General features: G+C 27.0%; 1 protein-coding gene across 2 annotated transcripts in view; it reads right to left on the bottom strand.

The window, feature by feature from the left end:
- Positions 1-12421, bottom strand: part of LOC142326829 (uncharacterized) — a 70414-nt gene that overhangs the window by 44273 nt on the left and 13720 nt on the right. For both annotated transcript variants that reach the window (XM_075369553.1, XM_075369554.1), the window contains exon 2: positions 10537-10609. In XM_075369553.1, coding sequence (XP_075225668.1) covers positions 10537-10609 — 73 coding nt within the window. The remainder of the gene's footprint in view (positions 1-10536; positions 10610-12421) is intronic.

The raw sequence follows: 12421 nt of genomic DNA, 5'->3' as shown, positions 1-12421 counted from the left end.
AATTGACTAAAACAACCTTTTCAAAAAGAAAAAACAGACTTACAAAAATCGAACAATAAAGTTATTGTTATTTATTCGTACTAGTGAAAAAATAAACGTGTTATATGAAAACAGTTACCTAATCTTTATTTTTTGGTGTGGGTAATTTGAATGAAGTATTATTGTAAAATTATCATTATATGTTTAAATACACCAAAAAGGTTTGTAAAAATTAAAAAATCGGTATTTTTTTTTTGCCCCCTCACCACAAAAAATGTCTTCCAAGAATTTTGTTTGATTTATCTATGTTTACTATGTCAAATGAAAGAAACTAAAAAAACTTCACAAAAAAAAAAACAACCGAGAAAAGTTACCTAAGATTTTTTTTTTGGGGTGAGGTGAATTATGATGAAATTTTATTCTAATATTATTACTAAAAGTTTAATTTTAAATTTAAAAAAAGTAATTTAACATGTTTAAAGTTATTTAAATGTATCTAACATTATTTAGTAATTTAGTAACTAATACTATTAAAAATTTAAATAAACCCAAAAAAAAGTTTTGGAAAATTCAAAAATCTATATTTTTAAGCTTTGATCGGATTCCCAATATTGTCTCCAAAATATGTTTTTGGAATTACTTCCACTACTATTATGTCTAGTAAGACATTAAAAAATATTTGGTTAAAAATATACAATAAACAAAATAATAGTGATATCGATTTTTTGAGGAAGGAGGAATTTTGAGGCAAATTATTTTTGTAAAAAGCTAAGGTAAGCGTACACGCACGTATTGAGCTTAATATAAATTGGGTTAATGTTTAAGAACTCCCAAAAAAACCTTCCTTCACTCTCTGGAGATATTAACCTCGAATGTTTCCAATTTGCCTCATACACACGAATTTCTATAAAAAATTTTTATCAAAATCAAATTTTATAGTCACAGTAATTAAGCTTCTAACACGCCAACGCACGTACGAACATTACCCCCCCCCCCCACCCAAAACTTATATTTACGTTATTTTGACGTTCCTGGGTCTTGAAATGTCAAGAAATATTCAAAAACCAAGACCCCATTTTTTGACTGATTACCTTTCTTTCTTGTAGCATAACACTAGAGTTAAGTTGCCAAGAAAGTAAAAATACACTAAAAATTCAATGTAAAATTCTTTTCAATTCAATGTAATTGTCATCTTAACCTAACCTAAAGAAGACCACTAATTTAATGGTAGATTTAAGGATTTCTTAAATTTATATATAAAGATACAAAGCAACTGATAATGATGATTAAAATTTGAACGATATCTTCAAACTGTCTTTATAAACAAGATACTTTTTTGTTTAAAAATTTTTCCTTTGAAGTTATCTAGAAAAAGTTTAAAACGTTGTGACCAGAAAAACTTCGCCAACAAAATAAAACATATTATTCATCCTGTTTGATAAAAAATTAAAACATGACTAGATATGAAGAAAAAAAATAGATACGAGTCAAAAAAATAATTTTTTCCTTACCTGAATCATGCCACTCAATTGTATTCGAGTAAATCTTATTATAAAAGACAACAGTTAAGCTATATATTTACATTTTGTTTATATAAAGTATATAAATTGTAAATCACAAATTTAATAATATAGCAAAGAGTTATCAATGTTAATTACGAGTAGAATAAGCTAATTTTAACCAACCAAACATAAAAAAATGAATAAATTATTCTACATTAATAAATGAGTAAAAATCATCTACTTTAATTTTATTTTATTTTTATTTTTAATCAAGTATTTCTCTACTTAGCTACGGTACGATATATATATAATTTTTTCATTAATTTGACGACGTCATTACATTCATTTTAATTAGGAATAAAATTAACGATGAAAAAATACTTATCTGGAAATGTTTGCTCTTGAGATTTTTTTCGTTTTTACTCAGGACGTCACGTCAAATAACATTATTCAAAATACTCAGTCAGTCGTAGCGGTTCAGTAGGAATACCTTATTCATGTTTTGTATTCTATTATAACCTTACCCGACTCATTATATGCTTATATTTCATTTCTAATATAATTGAAATTAATAAAGTAAAAGAAAAAAGTAATAAGAAGAAATTAGTGATAACGGTGAAATAAATATAATCATAAAATTTAAATTCATTCGTATTTTGCACTTCGGTAACCTCATGTTAACCATGCATATAATACATTACATATACATATATACGCGCATGTGTGTGTATGTGTGTGTGTTTTTTTATATATATATATGTGTGTGTGTATTTGTACAAACAGTGGAAAAGAGAGATAAAAAATTTTCATTATTTTTTATATGCGAAAGAAATATAAATAAGTAAAGCAAAAACCCATTTATATTCAATGACGTGAAATATAATTCGGCGAAAATGTGAAGTTTTATAAAAAATATCAAAATAAAAACTGAGCCGGAAAAAGAAAAAGACTAACCAGCATAATTAACGGATCGGAAACTTATGTCTTAATCTTTAATCGCAACATATCAAAACAAATAAACACGGAATAAATAGTATTACTACAAATTTTTAATTTCGTTTTTAAAAGGGTTCGAAAATAAAACTTAAATAGCAAAAACCAAGAAAACAAATAAAACCAAAAAGAAACAATTATTGTGTAGTAAGATAGAGTTAAGAGTTGAAGAAGCGTCTTGTGAAGTGTTACATTTGGAGTGTACTTCTGTATAGATGTAAAAACATGTAAACTATGAAAAAGATTAAAAATAAAGAACAGATTTAAGACGTGAGGAAACTGGAGAAGATTAAATTGAAAATGAGAGTGATAAATAAATAATGAAGAGTGCGAACGCGAATAAAAGTTTAATCGGAAAGATTTAAAAGAGGAAAACTAACCGGTTACGATTTACCATAAGAGATTAAGATAAGATTAAAGGATTAAGATGATTCTGGAGCTTTGCAATCTATACATATAAGAACTAATACAAAAATTGAAGAAAAAATTTGAGAGTGACGTAAGAATCTGTGCGGAAAAATAAAGATGGTAAAATTTCCTGACGATGGTATTCTTTTGGAAGAAACCAAATATATTCCTCCTCTTATACCTTATCCGCTCAGTGAACGTTGGCCATCATAACTTTATAGAACATCGCCGCCATTATTGTCCTAGGAACGGATCTTTAATGTAGTGGTTTTCCGTGATATTTTTCGTCCCAATGCCGTTGACCATCTTATTTGGGTTCCTCCGCCTTTTGGAGCAATTTCTCATTCCAAGATTGTCCTGACTTCTACCTAATCAATTGTCCTCCGACGTGGTCATTGGCTGGCACTTGGTGCTGAGGGACTTCTTATCCCGGGATTTACTCACCCAGGCTATCTTCAGTTTCTAAACACTGGACGATGTGGTCACCACATTCCTACGCAAAAACCAAAGATCAAATAGAAGAAATAGTAGTTCTTTCTTTCACCGACGCTACAGTCCAATATAAACCTTCGCCTTCCGTACGATACGTCGTCAAACATTTTTGTCTTTTACTTATTCCAACAATCATTTCAATCCGAGGCTTTTTTTGGTTTCGTAACAAGTTTCTTTTTATGGGGAAGGGTTGTTAACCCTACGCCTAACCCCCAACCTGGAGAACCATGGGATTTTCTTAAAAGAATTCACTTCTACTAGATAGATCGCTTTCTTTTCAGCTTCCAAAATTCTATCTACCCTGAATTTTATTCGGGTTATTTCCCTAGCCTCGTCCCCCCCCCCCCCACCATTCGGAATGTCTTCCTCATCCGCATTCAGGGCCGCTGTTCATCTTCACTGGTTTTTGTCCACCCTAGGTATTTTATTTCCCCAGTGCTTTCCAACCTTAGTTGACGAGCGTAACCCATGGCCAGGTGCGGCATCCGATAGCTGTTCCAGCAAAAGCCACGGGAAAAGAAATACTAAGAAAGGATTTTCTACTAAGAAAAAATTTGCTAAGTAAGAAAGACATTTGATATTTAGGCAGTAAATTTACCAAGGATGGAATAGCTAATATAGATAGCAAATCCAGACTGGCCTAAGCAGGGAAAGATTTTATAAAAAATAAAACTACTAATTCAAAAAATAAATTTAAGAATTAGACAGAAATTATTGAAAATATTTAAGTGGTTTGTATCAGTCAAATACAGACAATAAGAAAAATAAAAATTAAAAGAATAGAGGCTTTTAAAATGTATTTTTACAGAAGGATTTTAAAAATTAGCGTGATAAAATAAATATCAAAGCGTCTTAAAATAAATATTAGACGGGAGAAATTTGTGGCAGAATCTTATTAAGAAAAAAATTAAATTGGTTACTCATGAATTAATACCTTCAGGTTTAGTTAATATGATGATGGAGGAATGTGCAGAAGGTAAAAACTTTAAAGGAAGTCAAAAACTGGAATACATAAAATAGATATAATTGTAGATTAGCAAAGAATAGAAAGGAATTAAGAGTAGCATGAAATCAGTCAACTAACTAGAAATTAAAAATAAGACTACGATACAGTAAAATTTTCAGCGAAATATCAAAGTTATATACAAATAAGACCAGTTTAATGATAGAAATAGAGGGCATGAGCTTCGATTCTCATCAAGTGAAAATATGAGGTATGAACAATATGAGATATATAATAATTTTTATTTCTGATTGAGAATTCTCTCATTCTATTATTCTAGGTAGATAAAAAGACCAAGATTGGGTAGCTGATCTTAAACAAATTGATCAGTGTAGAGTAGTAAAGGTTTTACCACATAATCTAAAGGTTTAATCTAATGAGTACTGCATCAGGCAACCTTAGGGATTACTGGCGCATTACACAGTATTAGTGTCATGACGATTCAGATGTTTCAGAAACAAACGTTACTCAACCTTTGTGTCAAAAATTTTATGGACCACTAGGCCTTATTTTTTACCTGTGTAAGTAATACTAATAATTGGGACATACTGTGTCATTTATAACGTAATAAATCTAAAAGCATGTTTTGAATGCTATTACAAATAATTAATTAAATGCGAAATAAAAGTGAAGCATCATTGAGCAAAGGTATTACCTTTATTAAACAAATAATTATAATCCTATAACTATTTTACTTAATTTTAATTATATTGTTAAGCTGTCGACCCTTATAGAATTCTTGGATGTCTAGTTTCTAAATATTGATCAATTTCAGTTGAAAATCAACACTTACATCTCTGTATTTTGTTTTTATTTGAAGGGGCTTTGAAAATCTATTTTCATAAAGAGACGTTGTTGAAAACAGCATGACAATTTTCAATGCTTCCTTAGATAATTCAATTCACACTAATGTTGAGATCGAACCAAAGTAAAATTAAGGAATTTAATTTTAAGTTTATTGTCACTTGAAAGTTTATTTTACTGTAATATTTACGTTAACGAAGGTTCGTTCTTATAATCACAAACGTGAAATGGATTGCCACCCCACAGAAATTTATCATAAAAATTATTCGGGAAAAATACATATCAAATTTTTGTTTCACAGTTTTGAGAAAATTAGAAGAAATTAATTTTAAGAAGCGTACTTATTTTTCAGTATCCATTTTATTTATTTCAATTTTTACTTATTTATTTTGTTTGAATCATTTTTAATTTAGTAAGTCTATGAATCATCTGACCCATCATTGCAGACCGTAACTTGAAACACTATTTTAGGAGATAACCACTTCACTCTAATTGGGTACTCAGCACCAACAATTCCAATGATGAAAAAATAAGTATTATACAAGATTTTAATTAAAACTATTTTAAATTTAGGGTTTTAACATAAAATAATATATTTGTTGGTTAACAAATTCAAAATAATCTACGCTTTGTTTTTCAAAAGTATTTTCTTCTATTATAACAGAGAGGATTGTATAAATGTAAACTATTTCTTCCTATATGTAGTTCAAGATAAATTAAAAAAAAAAATCTGATGTGGACACCACACTGCATCAGTATTAACTACATACTGCACCATACTGCATCGCCTATTAAAATACATATACACTTTTTTTAATGAAAAGTACACAAAATTTTATTTCATTAATAACTTCTGATATTTTTTCTTTTTTTTTATTGTTATTGTTGTATATTATTTATCGTAAAAAAAATTTACAATCACTGGTTAATAATTCTTAATAAATCAATATATTTAAATTTTTAAAAAAAGTTAAAAGAAAAAAGGGGTTGAAGATTGATTCGAACCGATGTGTCTTCCCCTTGTAAGAACAAATATTTCTAAATTAAATTTTTATTTGGATATAACTCTGGAACCAATGAAAGTAAGTACCACTTATGATATATCGTTGAAAAGCTCTCAGTGAGGGTTTATTACTGTAGTTAACAAAAAGTCCAACATTCAAGATTTGTTTTGCATTTTGGGCTATTTTGGACACTTTTGGTTCAGTCGATTGCAATTAAAAGGGGAGGTGCACAACTAGATGTTACAGCAATCCTAAATCCAAAATTTCAACATTCTACGACTAATCGTTTTTTGAGTTATGCGAGATACGTACAGACGTCACGCCGAAAATAGTCAAAATGGATTCATGGATGATCAAAATTGATATTTCCGTTGAAATCTGAAAACTAAAATTTTTCGCGATCACAATACTTCCTTTACTTCGTACAAGGAAGTAATTAATCTATTTGTTTCAAATTTTTATTTACAATCCTAATTTTATTTATAAAGAAATCCCCCTTTCAAATTCCTCAAAAAATTACTAGTACTACATAGAACTTCTGAGGGTAGAACGTAAACGAACATGCGGCAGTTTTGAAGAACTGTATTGTCAGTACAAAGTAGAAACAAAAACAATAACAAGAATCATTAAAAACACGAGATTAATGAATCTGGTGTTTTAGAAAATAATAAATTTTTAGAAAATAAAAAATTAAACAAAAAATAAAAATGAAAGTGAAAACAGAAACAGAGAGGAATAGAATCAAGGATCGATTAATACACAACACTCAACGGGTGTAATTACACTACATAGTTACACAGGTACAGAATGTGTAGCCGCTTATATTCTCACCGTTGTCTAGGAGGTTTACGGCGAAGTAATTAACATGATCATTTATCCGTAGTCCATATTTCAAACTAAAACGTTGTATTTCTTACTTGACGTACCGTAGATCGAAATATGTGCTGTTTCACTCGTTTTTAGCAAACCACCCTACCGCCTCGGCTATACAAATCGCCAGTTTGTTCTAAAAAAGATATAAATTTTTTAATTTTTTATTGAATCAATAGTTTCTTAATTCTTTCTCAGTTGCATTAGAATTAATAGATACGCCTCCACACGTATTAGGCTGATTAAAGTCATCACTGCTCAAACAGTAACTGAAGCTGAAATATGTTAGATAAAAGGATTCTTAAATGAATTTAAATTATACGTACCAAATAAACATTTCAGATATTTTTACTAAAAAGGCTTCTAAGTTAACAACACTTAAAAGGTTTCTAGTTTGCTAATATTTGTTTAAATGAAATTCCAAGCTTTCACAGAATATTACATACTACACATTCGAATTTTTTAGCTTTTTAAGTAGATGTGTAGCTATATAGAGATTATTGAATAACAAAAAAGGCGGATTCCGCCTTATTAACGCATAAATAATGTTATATCTTATCTACTAAAAGTATTTATTCCAAAGTAGCTTGTTATTTCCTTACCAGATCGTACTCTGTCAACCTGAAATCCTTCCTTGATTACTATTCATCTTTGTCTTAAATTAAAAAAGATTGATGGCAGATTGAGAGCTTTTTAAAATATTAAAGTAGTAAGATTAAAAATAAAACAGATTGTGTTTCATTCGAAATCTATTACACTATTTATTTCAATTATTAATTATTTCTGTTATCAAAATATATTACTGATTTTTTCATTGCCATTATTTCCCATTTATCCTTTCCATTACATTCAATAAAACAACCTATTAAAATTTGTTTTTGCATACAATAATAGTAGCTTGCTTATCACTATAAACAAAAAAAGAAATACTCATTTATAAAATATGACAATTAACTTTCTGCCAACTATTTTAATGAGAATTAAGTAGTTAAATTAATCAAGAAAAAATTAATAATATATCCTATTCCATAACTTTTGTTATTTAAAAAAAAGGAAAAAATAAATAGTCTACGTATATTTTTTCTCTATTAATTGAATGCAGTGTATTATTTACGGTATAAATAATGGTAAGTAAAGCTACTTGTCAAAACTCTTTGAATTGCAGTGAAAATATCATGTTTTGCGATGTATGCAAATCTGAGCAAACTGTATGAAAAATTAATCCCTCTGACTTTTTCCACCCTTTTTTTAACAGTAGGCGTTGTGAAGTGTAAGGACGGTTTTAAAAGTGGTAATGGTAGAGACAGGGTAAATTGTAATGTCTATATACACATACACATATATATACATACTTACATATATATATATGTATAATAATCAATACAGGGTGGCAAATCCAAGATGGCAGATTTTAAGCTCCGCCTCTGTGGTAAGCGAGGGTGGTTCCAAAACTCTCTCTCCCACACTCTGAACAACGCTTTCATTCCCTCTTCCCAATTTGCAGTCTACCTCAGTCGCACGCTCCTACCATTTCCCTCCACATGCTTTCTCAATCTTTCTCTCTCACTCACTCACTCTCTCTCTCTCTCTTTCATTACATATATATCGCTGCGTTTTAAACAGGTGCGTTTCATGCATAAGTGCGTTCCCAGTTTCCATCTTAGCCATAACTGTCCCGTCATTTCCGTTGACGTAACTTTTCTAAAGCCTCTTACGTAATTTATATACATTGCATTAAAATATATTCGGTATATATATATATATATATATATAAAGTCTATACCGTTTTATATTATTAAATATATAAAAATAATTTGTATTTAAGAAATTGTTTAAAGTAGTTTTAAAAAAAAAATTAATTAAAATTTATTTTACATATGAAAAAACTTTGAACAGAGTTCATTAATATAATAACGAATTTTGTTTTCTTTTATAAATACAGCTTAAATAAAAATTTATAATATAAAAATTAATGAGTTAAAATATTTGTTTTAGATGAAAATAATACGTAGCAGATATAATGATGTTTTCTAAATCCTAATTTTTTTCTTTTTGTAAATTGTAGCAAAGTATTAAAAAATGCTACTTTTTTAAATTTTTAATTCTTTTAAATTATATTCATGCAGTTATCATTTAATTTACATTTAAAGTATTATATTTACCTTAATTTATTTAATAGATTATAATATTACTATTTTTTTTTTCTTTTAATAAACATAACCATCATTACGAAATATTATTACTTACCATAATTAATTTTTTTTAAGAGAATTAAATAGACTTTTAAATGAAAAGTCTTTTTCTTTGTATTTTATCAACAAATACATGATTTTAATTATTTAAAATACCATAAGTATTTAAATTAAATTTTATAATTTTACCGATATGAATTATATAAAAATAAAGATGTTTAATTACGGAATGATACCCAATCAAATGTTATTAATATTTAAGAAATTAAAAATTTCCATTTTTTTTCTATTTTTTACATTTTTCAAGTTTCCTTTTAATCGGAAACTTCATGATAATTTCCACGAATGAGATTAATGGAAATGAAATTTTATGCATAAAAATGGAGAATTTTCATTGAAAGAAATCCTACAAGGATGACATAAAAAAACATCTGGAATAAATGTTTATTTGAACAAAACAAAATTCTAAAGAATTTTGGAGATAGACCATGTATTTAGGATAGATTCTAATGAAATTTTATTGAATTATATAAAATCTACTGGAAAATAAATGACTTGCCTTAAAAAAAATTGGAAAGATCAGTTTTTATAATGTTTCTCCATGTTATAAAAAAAAAATTTAAATGTTATACCGTACATAGTGTGATAATTTTCATTTAAATTTTGGTTAAAACTATGAAAACGCATTATAACGTTAGTGATAAACTCATTTTTACTACTTTTCAAATTTTATTAACTTCTTTATTGGACAAAAAGTAATATAAAAAGTAATATAGAGGTATTACTTTCTAATCTACTTTATCAGCCAATTATTTTAACCGATATTCTCCAGTTTAGGTTAAATTCAGGTTATATGCATAATCAATTTCATAAACTGACCTTGTTAGCACAAGATCTTAGCACATCTTTAGTTTAAAAATTTTCACGATGAGAATTGGCTCGTTATTTTTTCATAGAAGAATAAATATGGAAGATTTATCAAAAATATTTATCACACATACATCATTTACTTTATAATTTTCCTTTGAAATTCTATTATGCTGAAATAAAAATTTGATATTAGCCTAAAATTTAACATTTAAAAATTCTACAATTACATGGTTATATCAAAAGTCTGTAAACACAGAAATTAACACTTCCATTTAACTAATCGGCACTTACAAAACAAAATATATTGCTGTTTTTAGATGTAGAAATATAGGTAGATTTTTTAATCTAGAGAATGAATAAAAGAAATAAATTTATAAAATACAAGATTGAGGATGTATAATGTACATAATCATACTTACCTAATTGAAGACAATTGGATAGACGAGAAGACCAATGTTGCAGAAAAGCATAGTAAAATGTTTCGTTTGAAATCTGAAAAGAAAGTAGAAAAATTATTAATATTGCTTGAAAATCAGTTATAACGTGCAAAATAAAAGGCTAATTTTATTTCTATATGATTTTTATACCATTCTATTATAGTCAAGTTGTTTTCAAAGTCGCTACAAATTGAAAGAAGAAATGTAAATTATGTTGGAAAATAATCTTTAAATTTATTTTTATGTTAAGAAAGCGAATAAATAATTTAAAAACTTTTTACTAAGAAAATAACACAAGAACTAAAAAGTCAACATTTATAAAATGAATCAAATGAGGAAAGAAAGTTGTATTTTACCGTGATCCATCAAAACTGATAATTTTACAAGAAGGTGATAGAAATTGAAATATTTTTAAAATAAAATTTAAAAAGAAAATATAAAAACAGGAATTTTTCATAGATAACAGCCTCTGACTGGGAAGATTTATAATTATGAATTATGAAGACATTATTGTTAAATAAGTGCTACAGTAATGTTAAAATAATATTTCTAAAAAGTTATATTTGCATTATTAAGATAAATTTTTTGATACAAAACTTCGTAGGAGTTATTTACTAAAGAGTTATTTACTTCAGCTGAATTATTACAGAATTCACATTTATTAATTATAAGTAAAACACCAAAAAATTCTCTGTTCCGACGTTTTATGTATTTCTGATAATATATAGCCGACGGCGACCATTAAAACTGCCGACAAACTTCCGCCGCAACATGTAAAAAAGAATGTAAAACACTAGACAAAGTGAAATGAATGATAATATCATATATAATGATTTTTTTTATATACTTTAGCGAAATATTTTCAATATGAAATGTACACCTCGTCTCAAAGTAGAAATCATTCGAAATTACCGAGCTTTATTTTCTTGTTTGCATTTTATCCACTGACCAACCTAAATTATTTTTATAATATATTTAAGTCTTTGATATCCACCAGAAAAATTATTCCGTAGTTCAAATTTTAATGCAAGGATTAAAAAAATATTAATAGATATATTAAACATAATCTTTTAACATAATATTGTTTAATCTTTTAACATAATCTTAAACAATATTTGAAAATTAAAGTTCCAACAAATTTCTAACATTAATTCAAAATAAGAAAATTAAAAAAAAATAACTGTTTAAAATTGTTTTAAAAAATATAAAGAATCATAATTCTAAACAAATAAAGTTGTAATTTTTTAGGAAAGAGGTGAAGATTTTTGGCAAGTTTTTTTTCAAAAAATTCTAAAGAGCAAGGGCTATCAAAAAATTAAGATTTTTATAATTTAATTTAATTTTTTAATTAAATTAATTATTTTGATTTAAATTAAAAATATTTTTTTTTAAATTAAATTTTTTTTTTTTGTTACCACAAACCATTGGAGTGGGATGAGCTAAAAAAATTTATAACGGTTTTAAGGCCTACGAGTATTAAGTAGAAAAATTTAGATGCAAAAAACTCAATTAGTTCTTTTTCTAAAGCAAGATTTAGCTAAAAAAAGAAAAATATATGGTAATTTTCTGGGGACGGGGTGAATATTAAATAAAATTTGTGGTAGTTTATTGTCATAATAAAAACAATTTAAACTTTTGTAAAAAATATTTTTTGCTAATATGCCCCTGTAAAAATCAGAATTTTATTTCAGCCAAAATATCCCAACCCCCTTTTCCCAATTTTTGCAAAAATGTTATATATTCTTTCCCCCAAAGATAGTACTTATATAACAAATTTGAAGAAAATCAGTCAACGGAGTCTACAGTTATAAGACCAAACATATATATATATATATATATAAAATTGAGTTTTTGCATCTAAATTTTT

Source organism: Lycorma delicatula, chromosome 6, assembly GCF_047948215.1.
Source record: "Lycorma delicatula isolate Av1 chromosome 6, ASM4794821v1, whole genome shotgun sequence".
NCBI lineage: Eukaryota > Metazoa > Arthropoda > Insecta > Hemiptera > Fulgoridae > Lycorma > Lycorma delicatula.
The sequence above is the reverse complement of the archived record's forward strand: the minus strand, read 5'-3'. Positions and strand labels throughout refer to the sequence as shown.